Consider the following 18,535-nt stretch of genomic DNA (forward strand, 5'->3'; position numbering starts at 1 on the left):
TGGAGGGTAAGAAACTGGACTGAAAAGAAAGTCCTACTTTAGTAGCGCAGTATATATACGCACTATGAACAAATAGTCCCATTAGTGGTGCGGTAGCCAAATTCCTACGCGGAACTAGGACTTGTTCGTACATGTCGAGCGGTACGTTTGAACTGGGTCTGAGGGGTATGGCAGCCTGGCACCAAGGTCTCGACCAATAGTAGAATGGAGACTATTATGGGATGTTCAGTAGGCTAGAATGGATATTCAATGCATATTGTACAAGGAATATACAAGGGATATCAGGGAATATTAGAGAATATACAAATACAATTAAATATATATATATAAATAAATATATATATTCGGTTTAATCTGGCCCTTCACAACAGAGGCGCAATCACAACTTATTTTTTACAAAGTGTTGAACAGAAGCTATTGGACGCCTAGTAAACTGGCCAGACTGAAATTAAGGGACAGTGACATCTGCTGGAGATGTGAGAAGGAGACAGGCACTTTACTGCACATGTTATACGAATGTGAGAAGGTCCGGAAAATGTGGGATCAAATTGTGATATTCATAAGTAAGGTCCTGAATGTGAAGATAAATAACGCCCCAATGGCATGTGTTTTGGGTATAGTACCAAAAGGGATTAAACTGCCTAAATACCGGGGAATGTGGTATAGAATGGCCATGATATCAGGATGTAGAATTGCATTACGACATTGGAAATCACCTGTTGATATTACTTTTAAAGAATGGATGGAACTAATGTTCCGGACAGCATCATATGAAAGGGTGACGTATAGAGTCGCAGGGAGAGAGGATATTTTCGCTGAGGTATGGGACAGTTTTCTACACCTGACTGAACGGTCTGGGGACGAATGATTAAGGTGGGGTTTCAGTATTATCAAAGATGAATGTGAAAAATGGGATCTGACCTGATGGTACCTATACTTTATATTGTATCATGTATGTATATGCATAGATTGTATGTCCGGATGGTGTAAGATGCAGCACATACCTGCTTCGCAGGTAGAATTGGACTACATGTAACGTATATACGTCTTGGTTATTATGCACAATACATAGTAATGTTTTTTTTTTTTTTTTTGTAAGTACTTTTTTAATTTCCATGTCTGTTTTTGGTATGTCTGTATAAGTCCTATGTAAGTTTTGTATGTCTAAAAGAAAAAGACAAATCTTTGACTTTGCATGTTATGCTGACGAAAGTTCTTCCATGATGTGTAAGATTTGTACAAAAATATTAATAAAAAAAAAAAAAAAAACTAACGTGCGAGTGATGATACAATTCAACAATCCTCAGATTCCTCGTAATTCATAATCCACAAAAACCACAATCCACGCATAGACACTTCAATTTTATGCTTGAATGAAACACAATCTGGGCGCTCCATTAAGCAAATCTACAGCGGAGAATATATGAAACTAATCAGAGCCAAACGGCCGATAGGTTTCATTCATTAAAAATATCCCTGCGGGATTCACATTTGCAATGCGCCGTTATTAAAATAACCACATGCAATAGGCGGTTAGGTGGCCGAGCGGAGATTGCGTTCGTCACCAACCCCGGAGCTGTGAGCTGGATTCGCCTGTTCGAATCCAGCTCACAGCTCCGGGGTTGTCACCAGCTTGGCTGGCCGTTCACACTAATACAATTGGCTGTATTAGAGGGTGGGAGAAGCTGGCGGGGTGGGTCCGGGCAGGGTTTCCGTTAGAATTTTTTTTTGCAGGTCTGAGTGTCCGGTAGATTTCAATCTACCGGACAAATGGGATAAATTCCGGTCAGAGTTTATTGAGCTTAAAAACAATTGATAGACATATATAAAGAATGACATCATCAAGGCATTTATAATATTTTAACTTAAAACTAGGCTACTTTTGCGTATCAGTCATTAATATATTCCAAATAAAATAAGTCCCTCGAGACTTCGTGCTGCTGCTGCCGACTTGAGGTGTCGGTGGGCAGTCTGCCCGACCTTAATAAACAGCAGTCTGTTATAATCACATTTTTATGAGCTAACTAATTCCGTTATATTGGACATTTGTATTAATTATATCAAGCGAAGAACTGAGAAATTTGGCACCGCTGTGTCAGCGCGAGCTGGCTGCTGATATATTTACGTGAAGCATGGAGCACTTGGAGCAGGCAGAGCAGAGCAGTGGTGTCAGCAGCGCCCCCACCCAACAGCTGAATTGCCAATGGCTGAATTGGAGTACTGCACCCTGCCAAGCCATGCTTCACGTAAATATATCAGCAGCCAGCTCGCGCTGACAGCAGGATGTCATTATTAGACCGGCTGCTTGGTGAGATTGTTTCGTTCATCGCATAGGCTATATAATTTTAGCCTATTTTAATACAATTCAAATAATCTAATTGTGTTTAGAGGGAATTATTTTCACCGGACATTATGACCGGAGAGATTAAATATGTCGGACTTCAACAGATTTTGCCAGTCAAATACCGGTAATTACCGGCTAACGGAAACGCTGGGTCCGGGTCGTTGTAAACAGCGACTCCTACAGTTCGGTCGGGGCGCCTGCTAAGCGCGGATAGGACTTGAGGGGGATAGTGTGATCCTCCCACACGCTACGCCCTCTCGATGAGAATCCGCGCTGCCAGGTGAAAAGAAGCGGTGATTGGCTGGACGTGTGTCGGAGGAAGCACGTGGTAGCCTCCACTCTCCCAGATGATCTGACTGTGGGGGGTAAGTGCGCAGCGACCAGGAAGGGACTGGGAATTGGCATACGACTAACATTGGGATTGGAGAAAATCGGAGGAAAATGGAGGGGGAAAAAGACAAAAAAAAAAAATCACATGCACCGTGTATCGCGACTCCGAGCGCCGTATATGACGTGCATTATTTTATTTAGGACAAAGTAAATCTATAGGCTCAATATGATTTATTATCAGCATTTAGTTCTATTATTATACATTTCAAAAGCCCCCTCTAGGAAAACGAAGCACAGAAACATAATTCAGAATGGTATAATGGGATCTAGACTGTGAGAATCATTTCAGGAAGCGAGCTGTCATTTCTTTGCGGGGGCGTGGCCATGGTTCATCCGGCTAACTGAAGTTAACCCTGCTCTCGCCCAGGCTCAAACTTTTTGATCTGTTGTCATGGTGATTTGGACAATCGCGCGTCGGGGAATGGAAAGGTCCGGCTTAAGTCAGACTAGACTGGAAATTATCCGGCTAACTCAGTTATCCAGGTACGGGGAACGGGGCCCTGGGGGCCGACGCTGCCAGGTAGTGTGTTGTTGTTATTGTGTTACTGAATATGAACCTGGGGGCCCACGCTGCCAGGTAATGTGTTGTTGTTATTGTGTTACTGAATATGGACCTGGGGGCCCACGCTGCCAGGTAGTGTGTTTTTGTTGTTGTGTTGCTGAATATGAACCTGGGGGCCGACGCTGCCAGGTAGTGTGTTGTTGTTATTGTGTTACTGAATATGAACCTGGGGGCCCACGCTGCCAGGTAGTGTGTTGTTGTTATTGTGTTACTGAATATGAACCTGGGGGCCGACACTGCCAGGTAGTGTGTTGTTGTTATTGTGTTACTGAATATGAACCTGGGGGCCGACGCTGCCAGGTAGTGTGTTGTTGTTATTGTGTTACTGAATATGGACCTGGGGGCCCACGCTGCCAGGTAGTGTGTTGTTGTTATTGTGTTACTGAATATGAACCTGGGGGCCCACGCTGCCAGGTAATGTGTTGTTGTTATTGTGTTACTGAATATGGACCTGGGGGCCCACGCTGCCAGGTGGTGTGTTGTTGTTGTTATTGTGTTACTGAATATGGACCTGGGGGCCCACGCTGCCAGGTAGTGTGTTGTTGTTATTGTGTTACTGAATATGAACCTGGGGCCCACGCTGCCAGGTAGTGTGTTGTTGTTATTGTGTTACTGAATATGGACCTGGGGGCCCACGCTGCCAGGTAGTGTGTTGTTGTTATTGTGTTACTGAATATGGACCTGGGGGCCCACGCTGCCAGGTGGTGTGTTGTTGTTGTTATTGTGTTACTGAATATGGACCTGGGGGCCCACGCTGCCAGGTAGTGTGTTGTTGTTATTGTGTTACTGAATATGGACCTGGGGGCCCACGCTGCCAGGTAGTGTGTTGTTGTTATTGTGTTACTGAATATGGACCTGGGGGCCGACGCTGCCAGGTGGTGTGTTGTTGTTATTGTGTTACTGAATATGAACGCATACCGTTATGGATCCATGCAAATGTATGTATTTTTACTAGGGCTGCGCAATTAATCTGGAAAAAAAATCGCGATCTCGATTCACAGACCTATGCAATCTCATTTCTAAATTATGACGATTTTTTTAAATTTTTACATACCAAGAAATTTAATAATGTAACTTTTTACTTAACTTTTTTAAATGATGATGAAAAATAAGAATCGTGCGAGAGAATCGTGATCTCAATTCTTAGAGAGAAAAAAATCGTGCAGCCCTAATTTAACCCTTTATCTGCCAGGGATTATTCTGATCTTAATCACCTCTCTGCCACCACTGTAAGTCTATGGAGATGTTCCCCTTCTTTGCAGGGCTATAACTTTTTAAATTTTATTGCTAAATTGACATTACTATGGCCCATTCAACGTCAAGTATCTATCGTTTAGGATGTAGCAACGTTCTACTTTTTCATTCACATATTCATACTAAAATACGGTCTAAAGTATAAACATGTTTTTATCGTTTTCTGCAGCATTCTGCAGAACGTGAGTTATAGCCATAAATACATATATTAGATCATCAAATGTAGTTTGATACCGATTGACGTCAGATACAAAATTTCAATTGTACAAGGTCCTAAACGTCATTCCTCATCATCTGCTGGTGACCGGAGGGGGGGGGGGGGTTTATAAGTCCGTGGCCGACGTTAAATCATTTATGTAGTATGGGCGATATATAGATCAGAGCAGTTTATATGGATAATAATAATCAAACACGCTGAAACTCACCGCAGCTTCCTCGTAGCATTGGGCAATGCTACTGGAGCAAAAAGATCGTTATTATGGGATGTCGATCTAGTTGGTCCAGTTCCAGGTTGTATAATACTATATACGTCCAAATAACGTTGTTTATTGAGTTAGGGCAACCGATCGATTATCCAGTGTGTCGAGATGGAGCCCCGGGAGCGATAGCGAGTGGCCGGACGAAATATGGGTGAGCACCACTTCCGGCCGCTCACTTCCGGTTTTGGCGATTTGCCGATCGGCCACCAGATGGCGGTCTTGAACCGTTGGAGAGTTGAGAGGAGATCTGCAGCACCCGTCAAGTCTCCTTAAATATTGATCTCAAAGACGCTGTACGACGTCATTGGCAGATTACGCATGGCGAGGAATGACGTCTTAACACGTCATTGGCGATTAAAGGGTTAATAAAACAATTTTAGACTTTTATTTTATAGCATTTTCAGCTTTTTCTGGCCACGCAGGACCGAGAGAGGGAGAATGGGAGGAGAGGTAGGGAAGACATGCGGCAAATGGTCGCCGGGACTGGGAAACGAACCCGGGACGACTGCTTCGTGACTCAGCGCGCGGTGTGCTACTGGAGCACCCCTCGGCCCTAATTTTTACTATACCATCGTTCACAATATATCTATTGGGGGGGGGGGGGGGGGGGGATATATATACTATATTTTACCATGGTTACCTGAGTGAACACTGTGTTGTCTGTTTCTCCAGGGAGCAGCCAGCGTTACCATGGTTACCTGAGTGAACACTGTGTTGTCTGTTTGTTTGTTCAGGTGATCCTCCTCCAGGGAGCAGCAGCAGCACTGCCACCCCGGCGTTACCAGGGTTACCAGAGGCTCCGCTGTACGACACGGTGTACTTCGACTCCGACTCCGAGGGGGAAGAAGACACTCCAAGTAAGTAGGGCTGGGCGATTAATCGATTAATTCGAATTCATGATTTAGGAAGATTTTTTTTTTTTATCCACTTTTTCTCCTTATTTTCTATTTTTCTCCCATCCCAATTTCGCCTCGCCAATTCTCCGCTCCCCTGTCTCGAACGTTGCTAGACTATGCCTCCCACTGGTCGGCTGCAGTGAGGACCAAGCCTTGCATCACGTGTCCCCTCCGGTACACGAGGAGGCAGCCGTTGCATCTTTTCACCTGTACAGCGCAATCTCTCAGTGGCGAGGAGTAACACGTGGGAGGCTCACGCTGCCCCCGATACTTCCTGATTCTGCTGTACAGGCGCACCAACCGACCTGTAGGAGTCGCTGTCCACAACGTCCTATCCCCACCCACCAGCTTTCCCACCCCTAACACTGCCAATTGTGTTGGTATGAACGACCAGCCAAGCTGGTAGCAACGGCGAGAGCTGGGCTCGAACCCAGCATCTCCTGCGTTAGTGGCGAGCGCATTGCCCACTGCGCCACTTAGCCGCCTGATTTAGGACGATTTTTTTAATAAATTGATTTTCACAAAAAAATTATTGTGAAAATCATTTGGTGAAAGTTAGATTTGCACTTTATTAATCCCAATAGGGACATTCATCTTTGTTTGATCAAGAGTAACCTTTTATATATATATTATTATTTATTTTTTAAGTGAAGATTGGTGAAAGTTAGGTTTGCACTTCAATCCCAATAGGGAAATTCATCTTGGTTTGATAATTTTTTTGTGTCAAATAAAAACAAAGCTTATTTGAATGATTTCCTTGGCATTTCTAGTTTTTAAGAGAAGAAAATCGATTAAAATCGGATGTGGTGGTGTGATTTTATTTTTAGGCCATATCGCCCAGCCCTACAAGTAAGTAGTAGGGCCGGAATCACCAGCAGCTCACGTGCGTCATGGTCCCCGCTCCCCGGCCCCCCCCCCCCCCTACTGCTGGCACACCTGGCACACTTACGGTGGCGGAACTTTACATTGTCGTCAAGGAAACCTGAACTTTTGTCTCATTCGTGCCGTGTATAGACGACGGTATTCCTCCTCGACTTCCTTCCATTATGTATGTTATTAAATCACTGTCTCGTCTGTTAACAGAGTTGTATACGATACGTCGGATTAGAGAAGTGCTTCCTCCTCTGTGTTCCTCAGGGCAGTCCCGCTCCATCAGATAGCACAGAGTGACTGGAAAGAGATTACGTTACATTTCCACCTCGCTAAGATTGATGGGAATGTACTTTGTTTTATCTTAAAGGCGCAGTCAAAACTTCACACTGACTGAATGCAACCATGCCTGTCCTGCACACTGTTAAAAAAAAAAAAAAAACCTAGACAGACGAGTGTCTCAAACGGGTCAATTGTGACAAAAAGGGAGTCCACACGTGAAAGCAAATTTAACAATATCATTTATTTAGACCTATCTAAACAAACAAAGATTAAAATAAACAAAGAATATGTATGTGTATAAGGATCAGTAATGAAAGCAGTGTGGATGAGTGAAACATGTGTGTAAGTAATAGTATTCCAATATCAAAGATCAAAACGGGTAGAGGTTAACGGACCGTTCCTGGTAGATGGAAAAGCAGACAGAGGGAGTTAGACAGGGAAACATAAATGTGCAGCTCTCTCACTGCCCAGGTGAGAGTAATTGGGCTAACGAGCCTCCCACTCCACCATGCTCCCTGAGAGTCAGCAGACTCACCCATTAACAGGCAGAGTGGGGGTCGATACACAAGCTCACACTACTACTGAGCCACCGTGATCCCAGGCCGAGTCCACTACCACACTACAGAAGGTTAACCTTTCACTACCACACTACAGGCGGTTAACCGAAAGGGTAGTGAAAGGGTTAACCTTCTGTAGTGTGGTTGTGAAAGGGTTAACCCTTTATCGTGTCGCAGTGAAAGGGTTAACACTTTGGTGTGGTAGTGAAAGGGTTAACTCTGTTCGGGATCTTGACTGAAAACGTTTAGTCGCTCCATAAGAGATACTAAAGGTATTGTTAACACTTTCCGTGCCACGGGTCTGGTGCCCCGGAACCCCGTTGCGTGCCACCACCCACTTCAATGATGGAGCTCTCATATTTGCGAACGCATAAACTATATCTTAAATTATGGCTATGTGTATAATATGGCCGTCGCTTATCAATGACTTGTTTGCAGTCAACATTGTCGAAACAGATTGTTTTTTAATCGGTTCATTTCCGTTTTATACCATTTTGAAAAACGCTCGTTTTATGAAAGTTTCAGAAGATTCTGTGATAATCGCCCTTTACTGGAATATACTGGAATACACAAAAAACGTTATGGTGGCGCAGTGGGCAAGGCGCTCGCCACCAACGCAGGAGATGCTGGGTTCGAGCCCAGCTCTCGCCGTTGCTACCAGCTTGGCTGGTCGTTCATACTAATACAATTGGCAGTATTAGGGGGTGGGAAGCTGGTGGGTGGCGATCGGACATTGTGGACAGCGACTCCTACAGGTCGGTTTGTGCGCCTGCGCAGTAGAATCAGGAAGCGACGGGGGCGGCGTGTCCCTCCCACGCAGACCCTCGCCGCTGAGATCGTGCTGTACAGGTGAAAAGATGCGACGGCTGCCTCCTCGAGTACCGGAGGGGACACGTGATGCAAGGCTTTGTCCACATTGCAGCCGGCTTGTGGGAGGCATGGCCAACAGCGTTCGAGACAGGGGAGGGTAGAATTGGACAATACGAAATTGGGGAAGGGAGAAAAATAGAAAATGGGGAGAAAAAGTAGATAAAAAAAAACAGTCATTTTTCAGCCTATTTATGAATAGTTTCCAAATAAACGCTAGATTATCGATAGTATGTGTACTTATGCACACTATAGAAGCGGGCTGAAAAATCGATTATCCATCTCCTGATCAGCGCACACACACACACGCACACACACACATAGGGCCCACGTTGAAAAAAGCTCTGATTATCCCAAGACTGGTAAAATAGATTCCTTACCTCAGATCAGATGTTCTCAAAAGATTATTCAAATTCCTGATTCCAAATTCCAAATATCGATCGCGTTTATTGATCCAACGCTGGGTACTGTAAACACACATTCTCAGCTGTTCTGCGGCTCGGCAATGACTTCAATCGTCTCGGGTTACTTGTCTGACAAGTAAAATGTGGAAGCAGGATTTTTTTTTCTCCATGCTTTTCATTCAATCCAATCCAAAGGGATGCAGTACCATCCGGAGAGACGATAGGGGGCGGTATTTTCCCAATGGAGCTCAGACAGAGTCCCAGTGGTAACATGAGGCTAGATTGATGAAATATGAATGGAAATCGCTAATAAATAAAAAAAAAAAACGATCAAAAAACGAGATTTCTCGTCACATTGGCACTGAACGGTTGGCATGAACTAATGTGAAATCTCGTCGTTGGCACTCAAAGTGTTAATGGGGGGGAAAAAGGTCATACTTTGTGTTTTCTAATTAGAAATCCTGACATTTTCATTCGCTTCGCAGGTAGTTCCACGGGCCGGAGGCGGAAACAGAGGGCCGTTCTGACCAATGACGAGCTGCTGTACGACCCTGACGAGGACGACAGGGACCAGGCCTGGGTGGACTCCCGGAGGAGGCAGTGAGTAGAGAGACGTCGTGCATGAGGCTGGGTGATGGGGCTGGTTAGTCATAGCGCTGAGTGATAGGGATGGTTAGTCATAGGGCTGAGTAATAGGGCAGGGTAAGGCTGTCCCCGAAGCCTGTTTTTGGGATTCGAACTTCGTCAGGGTTATAATAAGTTAAAGAAAATCAATTTTTTTTTATACTTTTTTTTTCTTTATATAAATATCCTCAAACTAAATCCTCAATTTGAATAAAGTGATTAATCTGATTAAATTAGTCATTTTTTTTTTCATTTTTTTTTTATTAAATCAACTTTCCAGACCCAGCCCAGGGAGAAGCCCCAGCCCAACTAAATCAACTTTCTTTAATGAATATAACTCATCAGTTTTAATACTATAATATTAGTGTAGCCTAATTATTTGCAACTGTGAAGAAAATCCCCATTGGTTTAAACCGAATGAATAGAAAAAAAAATTAAATACATTAATTTTATTAAAAATAAAAAATTCGAATGCCAATGTAACGAACGAAGGTTCAGCCCTAGGGCAGGGTAATGGGGCTGGTTGGTGATAGGCCTGAGTGATAGGGAAGGTGATATAACATAACAAGATGTTTTTCTTAGTTTCCATGGTATAACAGTATTTTTTATTTTTTATTTTATTTATCCTTTATTTATCCAGGAATGTCCCATTGAGATACAAGATCTCTTCTTCCAGGGAGTCCTGACCAACACGGCACACAACAAGTTTCAACATAAAACAGGGCATTAAACAAAGAACATACAATTCAAATATAAATACAGAAGGCCATTTGTGCAGTGGCAAGGAGCATAATCAGATCAGCAATAGCATCAGGTAAAACAGTTACATGTTTCATAAAGGGCTAATCGTAGCATACCTTTAAAAGCATTCACAGTAGGAAGTGCCTTTAGACAAAGTTTTACTTGCAGCGTATTCCATAAAAAGGGAGCATAGTGGGAGAATGCAGCTTTACCAAGCTCTGACTGCATCAAAGGAACATTTAAAAGCATCCCATTTGCTGCTCGTCTGGTATTAAAAAAGCAAGTATAAAAGGACAGAAGTCTGGAGATATATAAGGGCAGCTTACCTAGCAATGACTTAAGGATAAAAATCAACATGTGTGATTGTCTTCTTTGGTACAGAGAGGACCATCGTAATGACTGATACAAAGTGCAGTGGTGGGTGCGAGAGCCTGCCCCCGTTACAAAACGTATGGCAGTATGGTACGCAGAATCCAGCTTTTTAAGCAGGGAGGAAGGAGCATGCATATAGATTACATCGCCATAGTCTAATACAGGCAGAAAGGAACTCTGCACAATTCTCTTCCTGGCTTCAGACGGGAAACATTTCTTTAACCGGAAGAAAAAGCCCAGTTTGGGTCTAAGTTTTCTCAGTGGTTCCCAATATGAACATCAAAGGCCATCTTTTCATCAATCCATATGCCCAGATATTTATAGGATGCTACTTTGTCAAGGCATGTCCCTTCCAGTGTCAGAATCGGCGGGACAGCTGTATTAGCTCGAGAGCGAGAGAAGGTCATGTACTTGGTCTTTTTTGCATTAAGGACCAGTCTTAGCCTTAGCAAGGAGTGTTGTAGTGTATTAAAAGCATCCTGTAGAAGCTCTATGGTCTGAGTTAAAGAGGAAGCCACTGTGTAAACAACTATCATCGGCGTATAAATGAAAACGTGCTGGGTTTATCCCATTTCCTAGTTCATTTATAAAGATGGAAAATAAGACGGGGGCCAAAATAGAACCTTGTGGAACACCTTTGTTTACAGTAAGAGCAGCTGAGGTATAATCTTCTACTGAAAAATAGGGAAACAATGTCCAGGCACGCACTCCAGGTTTTTCCAAATTTATTGGCAGCCTGTAATCATGACGTTTCGGTGTGAACACACCTTCTTCAGAATGGCTTGCATAATCTTCTACTGAAACACACTGAGTTATTTCAGATAGATAGTTTTTAAACCAGCTCAAAGCCATTTTACCAAGACCTATGCAGCCAAGCCTCTGCACTGCAGTAGCAATGCATGATCCACAGAATCAAAAGCTTTAGACAGATCAACAAACAATGCTGCACAGTGTTTTTTCTTGTCCAGTGCTTCAATTATGTCATTTGAGACTAGCATAGTCGCTGAAGTAGTACTATGGCCTGATCTGAAGCCTGACTGAGACTCGTTAAGAATATTATGGTCAGTTAGAAACTTTTTCAGTTGTTCGTTTACAAGAGATTCAAAGACTTTGGCCATTACAGACAGTCTGGAAATAGGGCGATAATTATTTAGGTCAGAGGGGTCTCCGCCCTTTAACAAGGGGAGAACCATGGCCGACTTCCATGAGCTAGGTAATTCACCAGCACAAAGACTGAGATTCAAAATAGAGGTTATGGGTTCTGCAATCAGACCTGCAGCAACTTTGAAGAAGAACGGCTCTATCTTGTCTGGGCCTGAAGATTTATTTACATCTAGGCTCATTAAAGCTTTGTGAACCTGAGAGGTCAAGATGGGGGCAAAGGTGAACAGTTGATCAGGGTCAAGTGGCGGAGGACCTGGCTCTCCTTCTGCAGCGATCATCCCTGAGTTGCTAGAATCAAAGATTGAGCCAGCAGAAATAAAATGATTATTAAAGCCGTCTGCAATATCCATTTTGCCCTTGATTTCACTCTGATTTACCCTTAAGAGATCAGGAAGGCTGTTTGGAGTGATAGAACCTGAGGAGGATTTAACAAGTTTCCAAAACTTTGCAGGGTTATTCAAATTGTCATGCATTGCATTAAGATAGTAGGCACATTTAGAGTTTTTAATCAGCTTAGTGCATTTGTTTCTTAGTGTCCTATACAGATTCCAATCTAATGTAATATTCCATTTCTTTGCTTTAGCCCAGGCAGTGTCTCTCTGTCGAATGAGAGAGGACATAGAATCATTAAACCAGGGGTTGTCTTTACCGCTTATCCTAGATGTCCTAAAAGGAGCATGCTTGTCACATATAGCCAAGAAGGTGGATTTAAAATAAATCCATGCTAACTCGGTCATAAGTGAAACAATGTGTAAATCACTATTAAAAACATCATGTAGAAACGCTTGCTCATCGAAATGTTTGAATGGTATTTCGTATTTCGTTTCCAGTAAAAGTTACAATGTGATATGATGACACATTTTTATGTTATCTTGTTATACATTTGTCATGGTGTTATTTTATAAAAAAAATTACTTATTTTCTTTAATACTGCTGCAAGGAACAATGTTTTGGTTTTGGTCATGGTCTACCTCCTGGCCCGACTCTGCGTGTCTTTTACCTCCTGGCTCAGACTTATGGAGAGGTTCACAGTCACACCTGCACTGTTGAAATTAGTCTTTTAGTGAACGTCGGTGTGACGTTGTGCTAGGATGACGGTCTCCTCTTCCTCCTCCAGGGGGCAGTACAGCATGTACTGGGTCACATTGGGCAGTTCTCACACCACACGATTCTACTGAACAACAAAACCTTGTTGCTGTGTTTGGTCATATCAATAGCAGACAGGAAATAACCTTGCAACTCACTTTCACCTCTCTCTCTCCCTCTTTCTCTCTATTTCTTTTTCTCCCCCCTCTCTGTCTCTCTCTCTCCCCCCTCCCTCTCTCTCCTCTCTCTCTGTGTCTCTCTCTCCCTCTCTATCTTTCTCCCCCCTCTCTCTGTCTCTCTCTCTCCCCCCTCTTCCTCTCCCCCCCTCTCTCTCTCCCCCCTCTCTCTCTCTCTCTCTCTCTCCCCCTCTCTCTCTCTCTCCTCTCTCTCTCTCTCCCCCTCTCTCCTCCCTCTCTCTCCCTCTTTCTCTCCCCCTCTCTCTCTTTCTCCCTCTCCCCCTCTTTCTCCCTCTCCCCCCTCTCTCTTTCTCCCTTCCCTCTCTCTTCTCTCCTCCCTCTCTCTCTCTCTCCCCCCTCTCTCTCTTTCTCCCTCCTCTCCCTCCCCCCCCTCCTTCTCTCTCTCCCCCCCCCCCCCCCCCCCCCCGAGCAGGTACATCAGAAGGAGACCACCAGCTGCCTCCTCCAGGCTCGGACCAGGTCTGCCCCCGGCTCTTCCCAGCAGCGATGCCGTCCTGAACTGTCCCGCCTGCATGACCACGCTGTGCCTGGACTGCCAGAGGTGAGATGCGTCTGACGCTGACCGACACGAGCGACAGCAGACCTACTTCTTTTACAGGCCATGTTGTTTCCACTTCCCGTGTGCAGCCCGATCTCGATTCAAATATTGCTGCTGGCGGGACAAAACCTCATAACTCCAAAAACCCAACTTTTCAGCAGATGAAAAAAACGAACACAGATTTGAGGGCGAATAGAGTTAGGAGGTTTAGACAGATGATCGGTTTAATGCTTTCCCATTGTTTAAACTTTGTAAAACCCACACACACATATATGGAGGATGATCTACGGAGTTGATTTATATAAAAGAAATATTAAAAAAAAATGGAGTTGAGGTTTTGTCCCGCCAGCAGCGATATGTAAATAAAGTACTTATCAGCCGTAGGAAAAAAGGTACATATTGTACCTTTGTCATAACCATAAGTAATATATTGACTGTCACAAACGGGTCAATTGTGACAAACAGGGAGTCCACACGTGAAAGCAATTTAACAATATAATTTATTTAGACCTATCTAAACAAACAAAGATTCAAATAAACAAAGAATATGTATGTATAAGGATCAGTAATGAAAGCAGTGTGTGGATGAGTGAAACGTGAAGTGTGGTGTAAGTAGTAGTATTCAAATATCAAAGATCAAATGGGTAGAGGTCAACCTGTTCCTGGTAGATGGTAAAGCAGACAGAGTGAGTTAACCAGGGACACATATCTGCATGCAGGCAGCTCTCACTGCCCAGGTGAGTCTAACGAGCCTCCCACTCCACCATGTTCCCTGAGAGTCAGCAGGTGAAGTGGGGGTCGTCACATGACTTATTTACAAGGGTCCAACAGTTTTGAATGAAAAACAACAAGACATTTGTTCTTGTTCTTCTCGGGGCAAGTCACATGTTCTTTTATGAATCCCCTTGGAGACATTCACGTGTCAGGAGGTACAGGCAGCAAGGATCGTAATATAAATTGTAATAGAGTAGAACAAGAGTAATGGTATATATACATGGTACATATCGTAGTAGCACACTGCATCAGAGTCTGTGCAGTGTTTAGTATTAAAGGAACACGCCAACCTTTTGCGAAATTAGCTTATTTGCCATCTACCCTGGAGGGGATCATCCCTATGTTCCCCGGGTCCTATGTCCCCCGGGTTCTATGTTCCCTGCTTTGATTGATTAATAGATTGAACATTTTATAAATTTTTATTATTTTATTAATTATTAATGTCCGCCTTGTTTCGAACGGTTAAGCTTAGGCCCTCGTTCAAACTGGTTAAGGTTAGAGTTTGGAATCGGGGCTGGTGGTCTAAAATGTTCAATCTATCAATCAATCAAAGCGGGGAACATGGGACCCGGGGAACATAGACATGCTCCCCCCTGGAGCTAGACAAGCAGATGCATACCCTTTTCTTCTCTGTGCATGCATTAGGCTTAGGGAACAGCCACTCCTAGCGTCATTCACTGGAAGTAGGCGTGCCAGTGTAGCCTAGATCCCAACAGTCACGACATACACTCCAAATACAATACTCAAACTTTCCTGTAAACATGTTATGACCTGTGTATTTACCACATGGAGAAATAAAAACGTTTAAAAAAGAATTAGACATTTTCGTTTTCTAAGCAGATATATACTCGGATTTTTTTTTAACCGAACCACTGCTGCCTGGGCGCAGTGATTTCATCACCTCAAAAGCCCAGTTTTTCAAAAAACAACAGTGTAGTGTAGTTGTAGTGAAAAGGTTAACCTTCTGTAGTGTGGTAGTGAAAGGTTAACCTTCTGTAGTGTGGTAGTGAAAGGGTTAACCTTCTGTCATGTGGTAGTAAAAGGGTTAACCTTCTGTCCTGTGGTAGTGAAAGGTTAACCTTCTGTCGTGTGGTAGTGAAAGGTTAACCTTCTGTCGTGTGGTAGTGAAAGGTTAACCGTCTGTAGTGTGGTAGTGAAAGGGTTAACCTTCTGTAGTGTGGTAGTGAAAGGTTAACCTTCTGTAGTGTGGTAGTGAAAGGGTTAACCTTCTGTCATGTTGTAGTAAAAGGGTTAACCTTCTGTAGTGTGGTAGTGAAAGGGTTTTCTGTAGTGTGGTAGTGAAAGGGTTAACCTTCTGTCGTGTGGTAGTGAAAGGTTTAGTGTCCTGTGGACGGGGCTGCCAGGATCTTTAAACGGTGATGACATCACAGTCCCTGTTCCCCCCCCCCCCCCCCCCCCACAGGCACGAGCAGTACCGGACTCAGTACCGGGCCATGTTCGTCATGAACTGCCGGGTGAAGCGGGACGAGGTGCTGCGCTACCAGCTGCAGGAGGAGAAGAAGCAGAGGAGCAGGAAGAGGAGGAAGGGAGCGTCCACCACGACCACCACCACGCCGGCGGACGGCGTCCCGGACCCCGCGCCCCGAGGCATGGACTCCGAGGAGACGTACCACCCGGTCCAGTGCACCGAGTGCTCCACGGAGGTGGCCGTGTTCGACAAGGAGGAGGTCTATCACTTCTTCAACATCCTGGCCAGCCACTGCTGAAGACGACGCCCGTCGTCGGACTGAGAGAGGAGCCTTGTTTCGGCTTCTCTTGTATGTTTTCTCAACCCTTCCCCGTGTTGTTCGAGGACACTATAAAATAAGGAAGGGTCGCTCGCACACTCTGTGCCAAGTGTGGACACTTTTTCGGTTTTTCGGCCGACGTCGAGTCGAATGGGATCAGCCGGTCTCCTCGTTTATGACTTGCCGTTTAAACGGGTTATTACGTCGGATGTCGGAAGCATCGGCAGTTTGTTTGCATTGTTAACTAGCTACCGTTTGATATATTGGTTTATGTATATCTCCTCGGATAGCTTGTATATTATGCTTCTAAGATAAGATAAGATATTCCTTTTATTGATCCCCGTCATAGCAGCATGGAGGCGAGGTACCAGGTATGGGCAGTGTATTCGAAGAAAGACATAAATATAGGCAATAAAATGTAATCTGAATATAGAAATATGAGAAAAATAAACGGTGTAAACAAAGTTGTAGATGAGGGTCTGTATGCCCTATCGGTTATAATATACATTTATAATAAAATCAATATAGGCAATACATTAAAAAAATTAAGAAAATATAATCTGGATATATACTATGACTAAAAGTAAAAGGTATACACAAGGTGAGGGTCACTCTGTACCCTAACTGGCATGATATACGTTATAGTCCAGGATTTGATTATTTATCCATGTGATCTCCCATGGGCTTCAATAGAACTGGCACCAAAGTCTGGCGCCAAGCAGAGCATAGCACGCTGGTGTTCTGACGTGACGACCCTTCCTTCCTTTTATAGTTTCCTTGGCATAGAACGCTGGTGTTCTGGCGTGAGTGACGACCCTTCCTTCTTTTATAGTTTCCTTGGTATTGTCTCGTCTGTTCTATACTCAGCGGCTGAGGATGTGGAGAATAGTGGTGCAGCTCTGAGAGTAGCTCGGGTTCCACAGTCGTAACGTAACCCTCTGTGAGGGCTGATGAACAGTCCGATAACTGCCAGGAGGAATCATGGTTGGGAGATGGATGACGACGACTACAGCTGAAGTGCCCTTGAGCAAGGCACTGTGACCCCAACTTAACTAGGCTGGTTAAATAAGAATGTGTTCTTGGTTACCTATCCTGGTTACCTATCCTGGTTAAATAAGAATGTGTTCTTGGTTACCTATCCTGGTTACCTATCCTGGTTAAATAAGAATGTGTTCTTGGTTACCTATCCTGGTTAAATAAGAATGTGTTCTTAGTCTACTAGTCTGGTTAAATAAGAATGTGTTCTTGGTTACCTATCCTGATTAAATAAGAATGTTCTTAGTCAGCTAACCTGGTTAAATAAGAATGTTCTTAACTTTTTGGTTACCTATCCTGGTTAAATAAGAACCTATTCTTCTTAGTCAGCTATCCTGGTTAAATAAGAACGTGTTCTTAGTCAGCTATCCTGGTTAAATAAGAATGTATTCTTAGTCAGCTAGCATGGTTAAATAAGAACGTGTTCTTAAGTCAGCTAGCCTGGTTAAATAAGAATGTGTTCTTAAGTCAGCTAGCCTGGTTAAATAAGAATGTGTTCTTAGTCAGCTAGCCTGGTTAAATAAGAATGTGTTCTTAGTCAGCTAGCCTGGTTAAATAAGAATGTGTTCTTAGTCAGCTAGCCTGGTTAAATAAGAATGTGTTCTTAAGTCAGCTAGCCTGGTTAAATAAGAATGTGTTCTTAGTCAGCTAGCCTGGTTAAATAGGGGTTTAAGAAAGGTTCTTGAAGTCGCTCTTATAGCAACGTTTTAACTTTGCGGTGAACGGGTGTTTTTGCGTCCTGCCGCTCCATCGTACCACTCAGCCGGGTGGAGAGAACGTGGATCATCCAGGAGGACTGCAGTGAACGGTTGCATTAGTCTCTAAAACACATGCGTTTGCTTTGTCTGATTTGTGCCATATCATCTCTTCCCTTTATTTGAATAAAAAATAAAGTTTTATTTCTATTTATTTTTGGGCTTTCTGTATTTTCATCCAATCAGGTGCGTTCCACGTAGGGAAATGGAAAGTTGGGAGAGGATACATGTAAACAACATTCATTTTGGACCTGCATTATTATTTTTTATATATAATTAATTCATCAATATTTGGTGGGGAAAAGCAATACTTTTAATCTGTACCTTTCTAAAAGCTGTTATATATCTATATATATAAAGATTGCTCTACATAAACATTTTATCTATAGCACCTTTAAATACAAGAAACATGATAGAGAAAGTTTTACTTTTGTTTTAATATAATACTTTTAATTAAAAATAAAAATACTTACTTTTCTACTTTTACTCAAGTGGAATTGTGAATGGAGGAATTCTACCAGGAGCTGTGTACTTCTTCCACCACTGTATGCAATGCCACATCATATAATGTTACCAAAATATTCCATGGCCAAAAC

At 43.5% G+C, this 18,535-nt stretch overlaps 1 protein-coding gene across 1 annotated transcript in view; it reads left to right on the forward strand.

The window, feature by feature from the left end:
- eapp (e2f-associated phosphoprotein) overlaps positions 1-18,079 on the forward strand; it is a 34,292-nt gene extending 16,213 nt beyond the window's left edge. The window contains exons 3-6 of the mRNA XM_084308724.1: positions 5,764-5,886; positions 9,391-9,505; positions 13,502-13,630; positions 15,825-18,079. Of these exons, the coding sequence (XP_084164850.1) occupies positions 5,764-5,886; positions 9,391-9,505; positions 13,502-13,630; positions 15,825-16,128 (671 nt within the window). The 3' untranslated portion in view covers positions 16,129-18,079. The remainder of the gene's footprint in view (positions 1-5,763; positions 5,887-9,390; positions 9,506-13,501; positions 13,631-15,824) is intronic.
- Positions 18,080-18,535: the final 456 nt, after the last annotated feature.

The sequence above is a fragment of the Notolepis coatsorum genome (assembly GCF_963971535.1).
Source record: "Notolepis coatsorum genome assembly, chromosome: 2".
NCBI lineage: Eukaryota > Metazoa > Chordata > Actinopteri > Aulopiformes > Paralepididae > Notolepis > Notolepis coatsorum.